Source organism: Hemitrygon akajei, chromosome 13 (assembly GCF_048418815.1).
Source record: "Hemitrygon akajei chromosome 13, sHemAka1.3, whole genome shotgun sequence".
NCBI classification, from domain to species: Eukaryota; Metazoa; Chordata; class Chondrichthyes; order Myliobatiformes; family Dasyatidae; genus Hemitrygon; species Hemitrygon akajei.
Genome location: NC_133136.1, coordinates 108658774 through 108679402, shown reverse-complemented (window position 1 = coordinate 108679402; position 20629 = coordinate 108658774). Strand labels below are relative to the sequence as shown.

The 20629-nt window shown below is 40.6% G+C and overlaps 1 protein-coding gene across 4 annotated transcripts in view; it reads right to left on the bottom strand.

Annotated features, from left to right (window-relative positions):
* arhgap24 (Rho GTPase activating protein 24) overlaps positions 1 to 20629 on the bottom strand; it is a 465634-nt gene that overhangs the window by 151237 nt on the left and 293768 nt on the right. The window contains exon 1 of one of the 4 annotated variants that reach the window (XM_073065245.1): positions 2317 to 2423. The exons of 2 other annotated variants lie outside the window; for them this stretch is intronic. Coding sequence is in view for 1 of the 2 variants with exons in the window: in XM_073065243.1 (XP_072921344.1) it covers positions 1146 to 1167 (22 nt within the window). In the remaining variant the exon portion in view is untranslated. Of the gene's footprint in view, positions 1 to 1145; positions 1278 to 2316; positions 2424 to 20629 lie in introns of those variants that run through there. One more of the 4 variants, XM_073065243.1, reaches the window with a different exon arrangement.

The window sequence follows — 20629 nt, the reverse complement described above, 5'->3', positions numbered from 1 at the left end:
TGCTTTGGATTATATACGAAGAAACATTTAAAATGATCAGTATTATTGGCCCGGCAACTCAAACTGTTACTTTCCCAAACAATGCAATATGTTTTCAGAAACTGTTTCAATCCTTTTTCCTGTTGGCTTCAATTAGCTGTATTCTTTCACTGTCATTCCATAACATTTACCATGCCTTTTCCTTCTTATAAGCTTCACTCAAAAGTTTCCTGCACTTGGTCAAAGAAACACCACTCATGTGCCTCACTTCAATGTACAACAGTAAACTTATCAAGAGCACAGACACTTGCTGAAGACAGCTCTATTACATTGTGTGATGAGGTTAAAGGTGTCCTTCTGCAGTTCAGTTTCCTTAACTGAAAACGTTGTCTATGCCATTAATTCCCTGATGCGCTCAATAACTTTTACACACGCTTTGAAAGGGAGAATAAAACTACACCTGTGTGAATTCCCACAGCATCTGGCAACGCTATATTCTCTGTCTCAGGGGCCGACATTAGAACATCCTTCAAGAGAGTGAACCCTTGCAAGGAAACAGGCCTGATGGTGTAACTGCCTGCAGAGGGTTGTCAGCTCCCTCATGGGCAGAAGCCTTCCCACCATGGCGGACATCTTCAAAAGGCACTGTCTCAAGAACCTGAGATCCACCATTCTCACCATCTGGGACCTGCCCTCTTCTCATTCCTACTGTCAGGGAGAAGGTGGTACAGGAGCCTGACAACCCAGATCCAATGTTTTAGGAAGATTTCTAGAGGTCCAAGAACCCATCAACACTACCTTGCTATTTCCTTTTTGAACTATTTGTTGTAACTTAAAGCGATTTTCCCCTTGCACTGTACTGCTGCCACATAGCGACACATTTCACAGCATATGTCAGTGATATTAAACTGGATTCTGACTCTGAGAAATTAGTAATCAAACAGTTAATGCTATACAAAATATATGTGTGAAAACAGTTGACTATTAATCAATCACACCAGATTATCAATCAGCCAACCACAACTTAGCGGACCTGGTTTAAGACAATTTCAACTTGAACCAGCAGTGTGGTCTTTGTGCAGTTAACTGTACACTGTAGTGAAGAGCTCCATGAAGCTGTCACAGGAAAGGATCTTTCAGAGAGAAAGGCAAAGACTTCTGCTCACCTTGAATATAAATGTAATCCATTTGAGTGGGAGGCAATTAGCATGATACTCAGTAGTTACAGCTGCCTTGAATTTACTGCAGATACATCTGCATCTGGTAAACACCACTTGTGTTCTGCTGTTGCTCCCATGACTCTATCAGCGAGGAATGGGAAGTCATCTGCTCACTGCTCTGCAGAAAACGGGTCAGCCAGTGCCAGCTAGGGTCACAGGGTCACTGCAAAATGAACTGCGCACCAGCTCCCGGCTGACCAAGGCTGTAGTTAGTGAGCAGGATGGGGGGGGGGGGGGGCAGCTATGCAAAGCAGCAGCGGAGACAATGTGAAATAGGAAGAGTTGCATGACTGCAAATCAGATAGCTAACAACAGGCACGTGGCCAGCTCCATGACCTCTGGGGTTGAGGTACAAGAAATATTTAATATTCAGATACTGAGCATTGCTTCAGTAGGACCAGTCTCTCTCGAAACATTTTGTGTGTGTGTGAAGGTCAGCTAGAGCAATCAGTAGCGTGAACCCAGTAAGCTGTACACTATACTGTTTTCAATAAAGCCCTCTTTACACTAACAGAACATCTTTAAAACAATACACACTGTACTGAACGCCAGCTTTATTACCTATTTGATAAAGAATACCAGCCGATAGCACTTCAATTTTCCACAGATTTGACAGCAGGCACTGCATACATATTTCAACAGAGCTGTGTAAAGATTATTAACTGTTAAAATATATAGCTGCACTTAAACATAATTGTAAGTTGAAGTCTCAGTAGTCTCCTACAATAGATGAAACACAAAACTTCTTTAGAAGAATTATACATAATTTCAACTAAAATCCCATCTTCACAACATTAAGGGTCTCCCATCAAAAACATGTCCAGAAATGTTGGGTGTATTTGAATAGTAAATTCAGATGCCACTGGTGCCAAAAGCTATTGTAGGCTTCTGCTAGCTGTCCGATTCATAATCAAGTTCTTTCCAATTTCATATTGTCGCTGTGACAGAGATGTCAAGTATTACCATGGGCACAAATTAAAATTTATTTACATAATAAGTGGTCTCTTTTTTTACTATATTGTAATGCAGTTCTACAGTACTAATAAGCAATTTTTTGAGTTCTCATCTGTCAATCCAAACGCTTAGGAAAAAACGTACATCAAAAAAATCCACTCACCAAACAAATGCACAAATGAGTTAAGTAGCAAACATTCTGAGCACAGATTTCCACTGATTGTGCCAAAAATTGACACTGAAATTCCCAGGGAAGCTGCGAGGGGAGTTCAGGCTCGATTTAGCTGTCTGTGCTTCATGCCAGTTTAAATGATTTGGATAGGCAACTGTGCTTTCTCCAGAGCAACTGCAGCACTGGTTGTGGCATCTTGCCACATCATTGCTCTGGTCTGTAAACAATTGCATACCCAAAACTGACCTTGAAATTTTCTTCACTGTCAGACCCCCATGAGAATCACTGTGCTGGATACCAGAAACTAATAGACAAGTTCACATAATTTTATTGTAGGGGTCAGACAGATTTCCTCAATTAAATTGTACTTGCAAATTTCCAAAAGTAGAACATTTGGTCATATATTTATCATTTATATTGATTGGCTGATTCATTCCCTGGTTCCTTGTAAACCCTTAACATTTTTCTACCTTGTATTCCCACCTCCCACTGCCAAAACCACTTTGACCCTGTTTTTGCTTCCTCATTCCCATTGCTCACAACAGATTTAAGCGTACAACAGCGTTAAACCAGTTCTCTTTCTAAGCTGAATCAGGATCACCTTTTCTCGACATTAACATCTCTTCTCCATCAACAAATACACCGAGTATATGCAGCGAAAATCATTCCGTTAGCTGGCTCCTCTGCTTCCCTCACATTTCCTGGACTATCAAACCAATCTCACTATCCCTCCCTCTCTGCTACCCACACAATAGTTTAGCCTAATTAGTCCCACACAACCTCGTAGATCAGTGTTGACTGAGTTGGAGTGTTTTCCAGGGTTCTGACAGATTAAACTGTTGACATGCTCTGACATGCACATCAAATACTGATGCCTAGATTATTATTATTTTATACATAAGGCTCATAATTAATTTTCAGCAAAGAAACATACCACCTTGTAATTAATAATCTATTTGTCTTTCCATCAACTTCCATACCTTGTTTTTGGATCACATCACCTCCACACATTGCAGAGACCCATTTAGCAGAGAGAATCCTCAATTCCAAGAATTAGTTTGCTGACTCTAATTTACATCAGAAAGCAATCACAATCCATGGAACTGGAGATTTTGAAAACAACAGGGACAAATGAAAAACAGTGAGGAAATTTGGTCAAATGCTTCAACTACTAAGCATTACATTTTTTTCCCACAATTACTTTCCAAATAAACTAATTGGCCATGTAACACCACAAATGGTAGCTTACCACACTTACAAAACAACGGGCATCCTCTTCAGCGGGAAAGCACCATAGGCATGATCCTAATGGCCCTTCAATAAGGAAAATGCTTGTGACCTTACCAACACTGATGGGGCCAACGTGTACTGGGTAGTCACCTTTAAATGCAGTTAAATATGTACTCTCGACCCAGCCGGACCCAACCAACAACACAGGTCAACCTTCTGGAACTTCAGAGAACCACCCCAAACAACACTCCTGATGACAAATAGCATTCATACCCACAGCCACCAGAGTACTGATTTTAATAGATTTTTGAATTCACTCATGTTTGCTATGACTGTACTCTGTTATGGTCACCAGGTGGAGGCATATTTTGGTGAGCGAGAACCCATTTAACATTTAAAGGTATCCCACTTCTTCAAGTTACACTACCATATTATTCAATAAGCTTAATCAATACTCAGTTTCTGCAGGACCCAGGACAGTGCGCATCCCATTCGGACTGCAGCAAAACTTGTTCAAAGGGATCTCACTTAGTGCTTCTCACAGTAATTCAGACGAGCATCAGTACCAAAGTAAAATATGTATTCACTCTTTTTGTTCTTGGTTTGCCTTCTTGATTGGCTATGTGAGGTTGCCGTGGAAATAGATATTGTCCTTCCATGTACTTAGGAAAAGTCTATTTATGAAAGAGATTGAATGAACAGTGTTTGAGGTGAAATATTTCATCTTGAAAGCCAAAATTGGCTGCATATTTGAAACAGGAGGAGGAGGATCTGAAGCAATAAAAGATTTTTCCACAATATGTCAACTGTCCATTTCTCTCCGTGGATGCTCCCTGACCACAAACCCCACCACCTTTCACATCTTGCTAGTTGCACCAGATTTCAGTTACAGCACTCTCAATCCTTCATGATAAATAGAGGTCCTTTTTGTGGGTGGATATAAAAGATCTTAAGGATCACCAGACAATATTTATCCCTCTCTCAATATCACTGAAACCAAATAATACATATTGGCTGCTGGCTTCCTAGGTCTTACTTACTTTGGAAGTGTATAAAGAGTTCAAAGTGTTTTCTGGATTTCTTTTCAATATCAAAAATGTTATTTCACAGCAGGACTTCCTCGCTGCATGTATTTACTGCCTTGCCCTATAAATGCTGATAGCCTATTCCTTTTTAAGTGCTGCATGTCAAATAAATGTAAATGTTTTCACATCTGTGACTTTTGGACTGATTTGACATCATAGCTCAATTACCATCAGAGCACTGGAAGGCGCTGGCAACTGCAGTATTAACTGTTACTCGCTAATGCTTAGTTGACTTCACCAGGACCACCTGACTCTTGAGTCCATCAAAAGCTTAGTACAAACATGAACCAAAGAGCAGAGTTTCGGAAGCAATGTGAGAACAATGACCACCTTTGACATCATCGAGATATTTGGCCAAGTGAGTCATCAAGGAATCCTGACAAAGCCGAAATCAATGGGCACGATGCGGAAAATGCTCCAGGTTTGGTGTCAAGCTGTACAGAAGGCACTGGTTATAGCTGCTGGAGAGCAATCATTTCATTCCTAGGATATCTTTGCAAAAACTCCACAGGATGCCTCCGTGGCACAACCACCTGTAGCTGTTTTATCAACAATCATCCTTCCATGCTGTGGTCAGAAGTGGGTGTGTTCAGTAATGATTACACCTATTTCATTTCATTTAGGTCCCTTCAGCCAATGAATTGCACATATCAGCTTAGAGCAAGACCTAGGTAACATGCAGGCACGAGCTGATGCATTGGATGAAATCACCTGCTGACCTTACTAAAATGATTTCTTTTCATCATATTAATGTGGTATTTGTAAGTTATTGTGTGCAAGTGACGGAGTGGGAAGAGGATTGTTGTGAGTGTGTTCGAGATGGAAGCCAATAATGGATTGATGTCTGAATGTGCGTGAGAGAGAGAAGGAAAATGTTTAGGTGCAAAGTTAATTCTGACTGATCATGCGAAATGTCCCAGAAGCCCTACCTCTGTGTAAAAACAAAAATTTGGAAATAATTTCCGGGAATCAAAGTTCTCAATATTAGAAGATTGCAGTCAGCTTAATGTTTTATTATCAAACTTTAGTTTTATTATCAAACATCTGACTACCCTGATAACTTTTCCGCCTCATAACCATTCTCTTACAGTACTGAAGGAGGATCTCAGCTTGAAACGCTGATTGTTTATTCATTTCCATAGATGCTGCCTGACCTGCTGAGTTCCTCCAGCATTTTGTGTGTATTGCTTTGGATTTCCAGCATCTGAAGACTTTCCCATGTTTATAATGACATTGAATTGATTTGACTTTATTACTTACATCCTTCATATACATGAGGAGTAAAAATCTTTACATTATGTCTCTGTCTAAATGTGCAATGTGCAATTTATAGTAATTTATAATAAACAGTATGTGTAACAGGACAGTCAATATAACATAGAAATACAATTGTATCAGCATGAATTAATCAGTCTGATGGCCTGGTGGAAGAAGCTGTCCCGGAGCCTGTTGGTCCTGGCTTTCATGCTGTGGTACTGCTTCCTGGATGATAGCAGCTGGAACAGTTTGTGGTTGGGTGATTCGAGTCCCAGTGAATCTTCAGGCCCTTTTGACACACCTGTCTTTGTAAATGTCCTGAGTCATGGGAAGTTCACATCAACAGATGCACTGGTCTGTCTGCACCACTCTCTGCAGAGTCCTGTGATTAAGGGAGGTACAGTTCCCATACCAGGCAGTGATGCAGCCAGTTAGCACTGTTGACTTTTCTCATTATGACTTTTAATGGGATGTAAAGGTAGTAAGATATATTTTGATATGTTTTGACTTCATTGCAATTCCTTCCAAATAGGTAATGTTATTTGTAACACAATATTATACAAACAATGACAAGTGAAGTTGCCTACATTTGAGAGATTCAGCAAAGTATCATGATAGCAAGTACTTACATATTGACTAACAGAATCATAAGATCTCTGACTAACCTGCTGTCAAAGAACCTAGTTAAGTATTAACCAAAATGTTAGACAACATTATCTCAGGATATTGAGTAATCCTCAATTTGAATCACTGTTAAAAACAAAAGGGTTTTAAAGTTGCCATCTGTGGTAAATGATCCTACTAATGATATTATATTCCTCCAAGATAAACAGTGTGATATTATTACATTTTTATGCCAATAAATACTTAATTGTAGCTTTGACAACGTCTACTGAAGCAGGAACAAAAAGGGTAGTTGTGAGATTTTACAATAAGAAGCATCTATTATTTGAGCTTAACTCATTGCCTGAAGGCTGATGGAGAATCACTTTCAAATACTACATCTTTACATCAGTTCTCTAGCTAACTTGCTGCAAATTCCATATCTTAACATAAAGCGGTTATAAATTGAATTGTTACCAACTGGATGAAACTTCTCATTAAAATGCACTGCTTATTGAAGACAAACTTTTCAATGATTGAACTAAGTTTTACATGAGTCTTGGCTCAATAATAGCAACTAATGATCAACACAAGATACAACAAAAATTATCTCCATTTGTGAAAAGAAAGGCCCATAAATAGCAGAACAACTTCTAGCAGCTATTAACGAGGCACATTGCAGGGTGCAGTGGAGCAGTTTCAGCAGGATCCCTGGAATGGAAGAGTGTGATTATAAGGAAAGATTGGATAGGCTGAGATTATTGTCACTGGAACATAAAAGGGAGAGGGTGACTTTACCAAATAATGAGGGTCACATGCAAGACAAATAGCCACAATATTTTTCCCAGGGGAGGGGAGTCTAGAACTAGAAGGTACTGGTTTGAAACGAGAAGGGAGAAATTTAAAGGAAATCGAGGTATAACTTTATACACACAAAGGGTGGTGGTTATCAGGAACGATATGCCAGGGAAGATATTGGAGGCAGATACAATTACAACATCTCAAAGGTATTTTTACAAGTACTTAGATAGGAAAAGCATCGAGGAATGGTGCCCTAATGGAGGCAAATGAGATTAATGTGGATGGGCATCATGGTTGGTATGGACAAGCTGAGCCAAAATGGTCCATTTCTGTGCGATATCTTTCTCTGATTTCCAGATGGCAATCAATCAGCTCCATAGGAAAGTGAAAGACACAGCCAGAAGAGAGTCACAGAATGCCAACACCACATTTTGAATACCAGGTCCAATGACCTAGAGAAAATGTTGGCATTCAAGCAGTGCAGAAGCAAGGCATGATATCAGTGTACCAGGCTGCACTTGGCAGGAACAACGTCAGGCATGCACCACCATTACTCAATGGAACCAACAGCAACTTTGGGATTTATGCACATGCACAATTTAACACAGACATCCTGCGCCTGCTGGCAGTGACTCAGTGCACCACTGCAGGCTGCACCAGCTGCGGCCTTTTGCATCACAATAAATCACTGTAAGGGATTCAAATTTCCGACAACTCAGTACTTCTGTTCGATACTGTGAAAATCTTACATGTTTTTACATTGGGTCGAGGCAATTTTTTAATGGCATAATAAATGGTAAGTATTGCTTCAAATACCATCAGACCCCAATGAAACTATGTTATATGTATGTCGGACAATCACTTCAGATCCTTACATCATTAGGGGGAGGTCTCTATCATGCCCGTGGTAATGATTGTTGCTTTGCTGCTGAACCATAGTATTAAAGACCAAAATGATGAAGACCTAAAGAAATGATCTGGGTTCATTTACTGAAGATTTTGTAGGATATAAGATATTACATGACATAGAAGCAGTACGTGTAAAAAAAGTTATTTAAGAGTAAATTTTGTGACTTCCAGATAGAAAAATAGAGACAATCACAATAATCAAACTGATATTACAAATGGCCAATTGTAGATTCTGTATGAATGAACATAAATGGCTTGGACTGGTCATGTAATTGCCTTTTGAATTTCAACCCACTTGTTATCTTTGGTAACAGCATGTCAGAGCTGTAGTTTTTCTACATTTCAAGGAACTTATCAATTGAGACATTTAGAAAGATACATACTTAAAAGGAAATTAGAGCATTTATTTCTTTTTAATTCCTGATCAGTTTTAGCTAGATAACAGGGCTAAGTTTGTTCTAGTTTATCGATTTTAAAGCAATCACAAAGGGAGTGAAGCTAGAGCCACAGAAAATGATACAAATAGGTGTTTGAAAGTGGAATGCTTTATTTCAGGAACGAGTGAACATACTCAACTTCAGGAAGACTGAAGTAGGAGAATCACTAAGATGCTGTGTCAGGAAAAAGCAAAAACACAGTGGGATTCAGTCAACTCTTTCTGCATCCTAAACAACAAAATTCATTCACAGTGGTAACATTAGTGAACTACAACTTTAATTTTATAACAATCCTTTTTACAAATTAAACATAAATTTTAGTCTTTTTAAGCAAGTTCTGTAGTAACCATGCTGCAGAGATAAAAGAAATATTGACAATTGAAGAAGTCAACCCATAACTGTAGGGCTGAAACAGAAGGAAACAGTTCATATTTTTGGGGCTTTAGAACTAGTTCTCAAGCAACAAATGGCTATTTTGCAGCTTCATCCTTTACTGGGATGCCTTTAAGTTAATATGGTAGTGGTTTGAGGGAGGCCCAGGTTTGAGACTGGACAGAGCAGAATAATAAAAGATAACTTGCAAAAAAATAGGAGACATATCTAAAATACCTGCTTGGATACTGCACAAGTAGAAAAAGGAATATACTGTGAGGCAGCAGGCCAATTCACCATTAGCTCTGTGATGCTGTACTGAATGTGCACAACACCAGCGGAAAATGCAGATGTTTTGGAGAGACTGGGCACTGAGTTTGCATGTTCCCCCCATAACCACATCATATCCACGTATTTGAGGGTTGACTGTCCACTATAAATTGTCAGTACTGCAAGTGGGCAATACGAGAACTAGCGGGGAATTAAGGGGTGTATGATAGAGGACAGACTGGAGGGAATGTGGGTGAATGGGATGGGGACATTCTGAGACCTGGCATAGACTCCACAGGCCAAATGTTGTAAGAAAATATAAAATATAACAAATCCTAGTTGATTGATTGCAACAACTAAGTTGCAATCAACATGTTGGCATCTGTTTGCCAAGTAACATGAGGAGTATTTACTGCTGAGTTAAGATGAGACAAGAGTCTTTAATAGTACTGTGCTAGAAAGATGTCTTAAGCTACTGTGTAGGATAGAGCTGGCATATCCTGTGACATTAACAGTCTACTGTGGTCTAAAACTTGGCTACAATGCCAATCTCTGTGAATTGGTACGTGCAGTGGCATAGAGACATCCACTCAATATTGGAACACCACCACTTTCAGGCTGAGATCAGCTGTGGTACTGATCTGCCTGCAGCTTCTTTTCATTTCATTCTCGTTTCTTCACCTTCTCCCTTTAGCCTTGGCTGAGGTTCTCTGTTTCCCTACCACTCAAATGCTTTCAGAAATATTCTCTCTCTTCTGGCAAAAAGCCATTTGTTTGAACCTAATTTGCACTGTTTGCTCTCACCATTAGCATTCCTGCACTTGTCCAGATCTGTATTTAAAGCTTGTGCCAGTAAGCTAAATGAAAAAATGGAGTTTTACCGGCAAATTGCTTCAGCAAGAAAGAATGTAAGCTGACGAGTGTTGCTCTATATCTTTGTCATATTGCGCTTCTTCTGCTCCTTTACCAAAAGACTATCAATGCAGTACTCTTCACCAGTGGGTTAATCAAAATTAATGAGTCTCCTGAACAAGTTTTATTTAATAATATTTTTAAAAGGAATTTATAATCAGATGCCTGTTGTAAGAAATAGATGTGCTAAATCAATTTATGTTCAAGGCTTTTAGGCAATAGTTGGAGATTTTTAAATGCAAGTATCAATGCTATAAATTAAATATTAATATTGTCATAAATGTTTGCACATGGGTGAAGGTCCAATTGCTATGAAATAATAATGGAAACACATGAGAGTTAATTGTGCACATATGAACATTGTGTATAATGATTTCAAATATAAATTTTGCTCCCCAAAAATCTCCAGACCTTCCAAAGTCTGCAATGTGAGATTATGTTGGAAGCCCTGGTTACTTCACCATGACCCAGATGGGCTTGTACTGACAGTATCATCACTTGTAGCCAGAGAAATCATCTGCATTAGAGTGGGCACAGATCAGGAGAGGTACCTCTGAGCTTGATAACCTCTTTCCCATTGGCCTCAGAATCTATTGGGAGGGCTGGTATAACAAGTAAGAGGTATTAAGCCCTGGTCCATAGTTTACCTACGAGTCCAAGCCTGGATGCAGTGGCTGTTTCCGTGACTGGATGTACAAAGAAAATTCAGGCTTGGTGTCGTTTACAACTCTCATCGTGTGTAAGGTTCAATAGTCACCCTGGTCTTTGATTGATTTGGAAATAAATGGTACTTTATTTAGTTTATTTAATGTAATATATCCTTTTTATACAGATACTGAATATTATGCCTAATTTAAGTTTTATTCATGCTGTGAGGTATTTCTTCCCACAGGGTTCACTTCATTTCTTTGATTTGGGGATCTTTCTTAAACAACTTTATTCGAAAGGTCCTAAAGAACAGAATTCAGCATGTCTTTGCTCTGTCTCTGCGGCTGGAGCCAAGGCAACGTGATGATGAGCTCATCAGATTTAGGTCAGATTGATCTGATTAGCTTCTATGGATATCATGAATCTTTAGAGTGGTAGTTTGCATGGTTAATCAATTTCCAGGGGTATGCCCAGATTTCCTATTCCAGCAGTTTGGTCATCTTGTTTTTTGGTCCTCCGATGTTTTACCAACTTTTACATCCAGCACAACGACACACAAAGATGACCATGGAAGCAATTTTTAGGCCTATGTGCAACATTCCACTACACTCTTGTTCGATTCTTATTACACACTTGAATGACTTGGAATTGAAACCAGGGTAGTGCTGTCAGCCACAACACTTAGGAAGAAAGACCTTTCTAATTTGAGATAGGGTACAATAATTTTGTACTTTAACAATAGATATAATATATAAAAACAATGTTTGGTGTGTGCTCAGTGTAAATGGGATTTAAGTAAAATTAAACATTCACACTTCTTCCTTAAAACATCTTAAAATTAATTTAGAAATATTAACAACAATATATATTTGAAGTTTCAACAAGATCTTCCTGGCCTCATACTCAGCTTTGAAACATCTGGAAAGTGAAGACACCTGCATTATACTATTGCTTATTGACCACGGCCCTGCCTTCAGTATTACATCTTCAAGCAAAGTCATCTCCAAACTCACGGATCTGGCACTTAATACTATTATACAGGAGCACAATTAGGCCATTTGGCCCATTGAGTCTGCTCCACTATTTCATCATGGCTGATCCATGTCCCTCTCAGCCCCATTCTCCCACCTTTTCCCCGTATTCCTTGAAGCCCTAACTAATCAAGAATCAATCAATCCCTGCCTTAAATATACCCGAGGAAATCTGCAGATGCTGGAAATTCAAGCAACACACACAAAATGCTGGTGGAACACAGCAGGCCAGGCAGCATCTATAGGGAGAAGCACTGTCGACGTTTCGGGCCGAGACCCTTCGTCAGGACTGACGGGTCTCGGCCCGAAACGTCGACAGTGCTTCTCTCTATAGATGTTGCCTGGCTTGCTGTGTTCCACCGGCATTTTGTGTGTGTTGCTTAAATATACCCAGTGACTTGCCCTCCACAGCCACCTGTAGCAATGAATTCCACAGATTCACCACTCTCTGGCTAAAGAAATTCCTCCTCATTTCCATTCTTAAAGAACACCTCCATGCTGAGGCTGCATTCTCTGGTCTTAGACTCCCCTACCAGAGGAAAAGTGGTAGGAAAACCTTCCTTTGCAACTGGATTCTTGATTTCTTGACCAACAGATCACAAATCAGTAAGGATGGGTAGCAAGACCTCCACTACAATGATTCTGAACATTGGTGGCCCACAAGGTTGTGTCCTCAGCTCCCTACTCTGCCTCCTGTACACTCATGAGTGCACGGCCCGTTTCTACTCTAACTCCATCTACTAGTTTGCAGTTGATACCACTGCAGTGGGCAAATAACAATCAGTCGGTGTACACAACGATGACAGACAGCCTAGAAACAACAATTTTTCCACATGTCGGCAAAACAGAAGAGTTGGCCACTGAGTTCATGAAGGGGTATGTTGCACATGCTCGACAGTGCTGGGGTCGAGAAGTTTGAGAGCTTCAAGCTCCTCGGAGTGAGCATCAGTTTTAGCCTGTCCTGCTGCAACCACATTGATGGCACAGCTAGAAAGCTCACCAGCACCTCAACTTCCTCAGAAGGCTAAAGGAATCTGGTATGTCCCCTCTAACATTCAGAAACTTTTACTGATACACCATAAAATACATCCTATTGGGATGCATCAGAGCTTGTTATCACAACTGCTCTACCTATGATTACAAGAAACCATAGAGTTCTGGACACAGCTTAGAGCAAAAGGAAACCAGCCCCCCCCCCCCCCCCGCCTCCACTTTGTGCACACTTCTTACTGTCTTAGTAAAACTGTGAGCATAATTAAAGACCCATCCACTTTGGGCACAATTACTTCTCCCCTTGGGCATAAGGTACAAAAAACCTGAAATCACATACCATCAACCTCAAGGGCGACTTCCATTCCCCAGTTCAATGGTCTTATAACAGTGGGGTAGAATCATTAGAAAGGACTCTTCACCTTATGCCCTTGTAACTTATTGTTTGTCGTGCTCACTTTCTCTGTAACTGTGACACTTTGTATTACTGTTTTACCTTGTACTGTCCCAAAACACTTCTGTAATATACAGTAGTAATCATGCAAGATGTTTCTCATCGGACCTCGGGTATACGTGTGTCATGAGCCCTGAGGTTTTGTATAGAGCGTTGATGTTCTTGGGCACCTGTATTTACCTATCAATATCTGAAGAAAAGTTGCTAAGCCCTTGTGTTTTTGGTCTAATCATGTTAAATTAATTGTGGCTAGCACATGTTTCCCACATTCTGTGATCAGTGTCTGGGGGAGTCATAGTGTCAGAGAGGGTGAATCGTCTCGCAGTATCGCTCAGTCACTCCTCTGAGGCTCTGTCTAACCTCATTTCCATCTCTTCCTGGGGATCCTGCCATTCCTCTGCTCCTGGTTCGAACGGTGAGCCTGCCATCTGCAACTCTTGGTGCCAGTGACCTCCATAATAGAGAAAGCCTGCCGTTTCTCTGCATCTGGCTCCAGTCCTCTGAGAGAGCACCATGACAATGTGTCAATAAACCAATTTCCCAGATTGAATCAAGCCTGTTAACAGGATTTTTGTAAGACCGGATATAGAACTCCTATTTTAGCTATATTTTCTAATATTCAGCAGTAAGGTAGAGATGTAATTCCTCTGTTGGTACTCCCTCCTGAAAACATGTACCACGAGGATCAAAAACAGTTTCTGTCCCACTGTACTAAGCCTACTGAACAGTCCTCTTGTAAAAGAAGATGGCCTCTTTAGCTCACAATCTACCTTGTTGTGGCATTGCACCTCTGCCTGCGTTGCACTCTGTCTGTAACTGTAACACTATATTTTGCATTGATTTTCCCTTGTATTACCTCAATGAACTGAAATGATGAAATGATCTGTGTGAAGTGTATGTAAAGCAACAACCTAAACTCTATCTTGGCACATACGACAATAATAATAAGCCAACCAACCAATCAAGTGAAAGATGCAATCCGAATTAAAAATAAAGCAGATTGCTTTATCTTCAGGGAATGATTGAAAACGCTCACTGAGTCAGAAAGTCGCTGTTAGACTGGGGAGAAACAGTCACCTTAATGTCCCAGGTTTTAACAACAATCATTCAGATAGGTCTATTGTCTCATGGACTAGCTGCTTGCACTGTTTTCTGTTTCCTTAATCTTGCAGTCTGCCACACACTAAGCTAATGCAGAACACAAAAATACAACTGCAGATGCTGTGGATCAAAGAATACGTACACAATGCTGGAAGAACTCAGCAGGTCAGGCAGCATCCGTGAGAAAAGAGTAGCCAACGTTTCGGGCCGAGACCCTTCATCAGGAATGGAGGGGAAGAGAGGGCCAAAGCCCAGTAATAGAGATAGGGGAGGGGGTCGGGCCTAGAGGCGCCCGGGTGGAAAACCAATCAGAGGAAAGATAAAGGGGGGGGGGAGGGGATAAGCATGAAAGAACTGTAGAGATAAAGAAGCAGGAAGTTGAAAGGGGAGAGAGGCAGAGAGGGACCTGGGATAGGGAAGGGGGAGGGGGAGGGAATTACCGGAAATTGGAGAATTCAATGTTCATACCACCAGGCTGGAGGCTACCCAGACGGTAGATGAGGTGTTGCTCCTCCAACCTGAGTTTGGCCTCATCATGGCAGTAGAGGAGGCCATGTATGGACATATCCGAATGGGAATGAGAGGCAGAGTTGAAGTGGGTGGCAACCGGGAGGTCCTGTCTGTTGTGACGGACGGAGCGGAGGTGCTCGACGAAGTGGTCCCCCAATCTGCGTCGAGTCTCGCCGATGTAGAGGAGGCTGCACCGGGAGCACCGGATGCAATAGACAACTCCAGCAGACTCGCAGGTGAAGTGTTGCCTCACCTGGAAGGACTGTCTGGGGCCCGGAATGGTGGTAAGGGGGGAGGTGTGGGGACAGATGTAGCATTTGCGCTTGCAGGGATAATGCAAGCTAAGCTAATGCAGAGCCTTCTACTGAAGTCATCCTTTGTGACAATATGACAATAGGCCTGGGTAAATTTAAAATTACTGAGTATATGTTCAAAAGTTTACAACAGGCAAATGAAGATGTATAATGAATTCTAGTATGTTGAATTAAACCTTGTGCACAACTCAATCAGATCTTAGTGCACATTACTATTAGAGTTGATAGCTGTCACTGTAAGGAAGAGCATGCAGGTGACAGGGCAAAATTCTCTTAGGGTTTAAATGAGCTTAAATGTAACCCAGGGCAAGATTGAAAAGGTTGATGAATACAGGACTGAAGGTGTTATATTTGAATTACGCAGTATACAGAAAGAGGTAGATGATCTTGTAGCCCAGTTAGAGGTTGGCAGGTATGATGTTGTGGGCATCACTGAGACGTAGCAGAAAGACTCAACATCCAAGGATACACTTTGTATCAGAAGGGCAGGCAGGAAGGCTAAGGGGTTAGGGTGGCACTATTGGTAAAAATGAAATCAAATCCTTAGGAAGAGGTCACATAGGATTGGAAGATGTATAATCTTTGTGGGTAAAGTAAGGAAGCTGCAAGGGTGAAAGGAACCCTGATGAGAGATATACACTGGCCTCTGAATGGTAAGCAGGGTGTAAGGCACAAATCACAACTGGAGATAGAAAGAGCATGTGATAAGGAAAATGTTACAATAGTCATGGTGATTTCAATATGCAGGTAGATTGGGAAAATCAGGTTGATGCTGGATCCCAAGAGAGTAAATTTGTAGAATGCCTATGAGATGGCTTTTATAGCCACTTGTGGTTGAGCCCTCTCGGGGGGTAAAAGCTACTCTGGATTGGGTGCTGTGTGAAAGAAACAGATTTGACGAGAGTGCTTAAGGTAAAGGAACCCTTAGGGGAATAGTGATCATAATATGATGAGAATTCACCCTGCAGTTCGAGAGGGAGAATCAGAATCAGGTTTAATATCTCCAGCAGATGTTGTGAAATGTGTTGATTTCATGGTAGCAGCGCAATGCAATACATAATTAAATGTTAAATTAAATAAGTAGTGCAAAAGTAGAAATTAAAATGTAGTGATGTAGTGTCAAATGCATCAGTAGTACAGTGGAGTTAAGGCATGAGAGAAGAGCTGGCCAAAGTTGTTTGAAAGGGAAGGTGTTTGAAAGGGAAGGCCAAAGTTGTTTGAAAGGGACACTAGATGGAAGGTGGCAGAACAGCAATGGTAGAGTGTCTGGGTGCAATACTGAACACGCAGGACAGATACATCCCAAAGATGAAGAAATGATCTAAAGGGAGGATAACATAACTGTGGCTGACAAAGGAAGTCAAAGACAGCATAAAAGGAAAAGTGAGGGCATAAAATATAAGTGAAAATTAGTGGGAAGTGAGAGGATTGGGAAGGTTGTAAAAATGAATAGAAGGCAACTAAGAAAGCCATAAGGAGAGAAAAGATAGAATATGAAGTTGTTAGCCAATAATATAAAAGAGGATACAAAAAGATATATGAAGAGTAAAGAGAGGTGAGAGTGGATATTGGACTGCTGGAAAATGTCGCAGGGGAGGTAGTAATGGGAGAAACAAAGAAATAGGAGACAAACTTAGGAAGTATTTTGCATCAGTCTTCACTGTGGAAGAAACTAGCAGTATGCCCGAATTTTGAGAGTGTCAGGGGCAGAAGTGAGTGTTATTGCTGTCACTAAGGAGAAGGTGCTTGGGAAGCTGGAAGGTCTGAAGATAAATAAGTCACCTGGACCAGATGGACTACATCTCAGGGTTTGGAAAAAGGTTGCTGAAGATATTGTGGAGGCACTAGTATGAAGATCTTTCAAGAATTGCTAGATTCTGGAATAGTTCCTGAGGAATGGAAAATTGCAAATGTCATTCCACTCTTTAAGAAGGGAGGGAGATAAAATAAAGGAAATTATAGGCAAGTTGGTCTGACTTCAGAGGTTGGAATGATGTTGGAGTCCATTATTAATGATGAGGTTTCAGGGTACTTGAAGACTAATGATAAAATAGGTCTGTCAGCATGGTTTCCTTAAATGGAAGTCTTGCCTGACAATCAATTATTTGATGAAATAACAAACAGGATAGACAAATGAGAGTCAGCAAATGTTGTTTACTGGGATTTTCAAAAGGCCTTTGATAAGGTGCCACACATGAGGGTGCTTAACAAGATAAAAGCCCATGTTATTACAAGAAAGATACTAGCATGGATAGAAGACTGGCTGACTGTCAGGGGCAATGAGTGAGAATAAAAGGGACCTTTTCTAATTGGCTGCCAGTGACTGTGGTGTTCTGCAAGGGTCAGTGTTGGGACAGCTTTATTCATGTTATGTCAATGATTTGGATGAAGAAATTGAAGGCTTTGTGGTCGTATACAAATGATATGAAGGTAGGTGGAGGGGAAGAAGTGTTGAGGAAGCACAGAAGGACTTGGATTGGGAGAATGGACAAAGAAGTGGCAGATGTAGGGAAGTGTATAGTCATGCATAGACTATTTTCTAAATGGGGAGCAAATTTAAAAGTCAGAGATGCAAAGGAATTTGTGAGTCCTTATGCAAGATTCCTTAAAGCTTAACTTGAAGGTTGAGTTGGTGGTGAGGAAGGCAAATGAAATACAGTCGGCCCTCCTTATTTGCGGGAGATTGGCTCTGGGACCCCCCATGGATACCAAAAAACATGGATGCGTAGGTCGATGGACTTTAGGACCTGGTGGAGCTCTGAACCTTATTTAACCTGTCTCAGTGGGGTGGAGCTCGGGACCCGCCGCTCGCAGTGTTTCTGTTCCAGAAAACGATCACGATTGAAAATAAAGTGGAAATAATAAAGCAATCGAAAAGAGGTGAAACGCCATCGGTCATTGGAAAAGCATTAGGCTACAGTCGGTCAATGATCGGAACAATTTAAAAGGATAAAGTGAGAATAATGGAGCATGTGAAAGACCCTGCTCCTATGAAAGCTACAATTACTACTAAGAGATGCAGTGGTTTAATTATTGAAATATATATGCTTCTTAAGTGTTTTATATGCATAGAAAAGTAAAATATATACTATATACTAAGACAAACATTTGACTAACTGATGCTAAATAATACCAGATGTACCTGTCCCGACTTAGAGAACTTCCATTTTTAAAATTCCCAATCTGCGGTAACCTATGCACATCCTCCCGTATACTTTAAATCATCTCTAGATTACTTTTAATCCCTAATACAATGTAAGTGCTATGTAAACAGTTGTTATGCAGTATTGTTTATGGAATAATGACAAGAAAGAAAGGTCTGTACACGCTGGAGAGAGAACTTCTGGGTTTTCCCGGTCTGCGGTTGGTTGAATCCGCGCATGCGGAACCCATGGATAAGGAGGGCCGACTGTATTAGCATTCATTTTGTGAGGACTAGAATATAAGAGCAAGGATGTGAGACCATGCTTGGACTATTGGGAGCCATTTTGTTCCCTTTATCTAAGAGGTGTTGGCATTGGAGCGGGTCATGAGAATGATTCTGAGAATGAAAGGGTTATCATATGAAACGAGTTTGGTGGCTCTGGACCTGTACTCGCTGGAATTTATAATAGGGAGGTCTTATTGAAACCTATTGAATATTGAAAGGTCTGGATAGAGAGGATGTGGAGAGGTTGTTTGCTATAGTGGGGAAGTCCAGGAGCAGCGGGCACAAACTTAAATTAGAGACATCCGTTTAGAACAGAGATGAGAAGGAATTTCTTTAGCCATAGGGTGGTGAACCTGTGGAATTCATCACAACAGATGGCTATGGAAGCCAAGTTATTGGGTATATCTAAAGCAGAGGTAGATGAGTTTTTGATTGGCCAGGCTGTCAAAGGTGACAGGGAGAAGGCAGGAGAATGGGGTTGAGAGAGATTATAAATCAGCCGTGATGGAATAGCAGAGCAAACTGGATGGTCCAAGTGGCCTAGTTCTGTTTCTATGTCTTTATGGTCTTAATGGTTTCATGTCAATTATTAATGTTTAGCACAAAAATTCTTTCACAAACAAAGGAGGATATTGAAATGATGTGAGCTTTTTGGAAAATAGTTTGTTTGAAAAATCACATAGTAATGTTGTACATCACTTTGTTACGATGATTTTCCGTGGTATTGTGCTGAAAATCCTCTTGTTTATCCCGTTCTCTAAAGATTCAGTGAACATGTTCCACAAAGCCAAAAGTCAAATGGATTAGACTTCGCCAAGGTCAATCAGAAGTTTACTTTATAGGTTTCAGATCATACTTTTATATAGACAAATGATTAAAATGGCAAAAATGTAACTATTCAAAAGTTTAATAACCACAACTTTCCTTTTAGATTCCATTACTAAAATATTTCTGCACAGAAAGTTGTTTGCACTATGTGACTTGTTATTGACCAATTATTTGATATTTTGACATTCCTTGAGATAATCCTTCATTTATAAATATCAAGTTCTATATGTAAAATGGAAGCAGCTCTCCTGACTATGCAGATGCCAACCAGCAGAGTGGTACAGGCAGTTGGGTCCTTGCCTTACAACACCAAATATCCGGTTTCAAAGCTGACCTTGGGCATCGCCTGTGAGTGTGGTCTTCTTTCAGGTGCTTCAGTATCCTCCCACAGCTGCATTGATAACTTAGTTGGTTACTGCAAATTGCCCCTGGTTGAGTGGTTGAAGTGTGGGTGGGGGTGGGGGGAGATAATATTTTGACAACGTGAGGGGAATGAAATTGGAATTTGTGGAGGACTACCTCAGGTAGTTACTAATCAGAGGGTGGGGTCTCCAGGAAATATGTCTGCACTATTATCCCCAACTTTTCTGTGTGACCTGTCTCACACTCTTCTGCACACTCCAGCCAGTCAAGCATGCAACTGCCATCTGCAAAATTTGCAGGTCAGATTTTTTAACATTCTTCTCGGGAAGCAAATTGCTACCACTGTTTCTTAAACCAATGATATCCAAATTTTAATATTTTTTTTGCAACTCCTGAGTTGACGTTGGTGCTGCATGCAGCAACCATTTAGCAGATTTGCCTGGAGTTCAAATTCCAGTAGTACATCAATTGAGCAATAGAGGGAGGGAGGTGTTGTTCTGTTGAAATATAAGGTATTTACATAATATCAACATATGTGTAATTATGCTTCCACACTATACAATGAAAGAAAAGAGAAAAATGTAAATTCAGAGCATTTCAAATACTTGGATTATGCCAGGAAGGCTCTGCACAGATGGGGGAAGGGATGCTGGGGACTCAGTTTGATACCAAGCATCAGACTGTTCTCTTTGAAGCAGGCATTTTTTTAAATTTAAGCAAGCAAAGGTTAAGAAAGTGATTTCATTTATTGTCCAAATT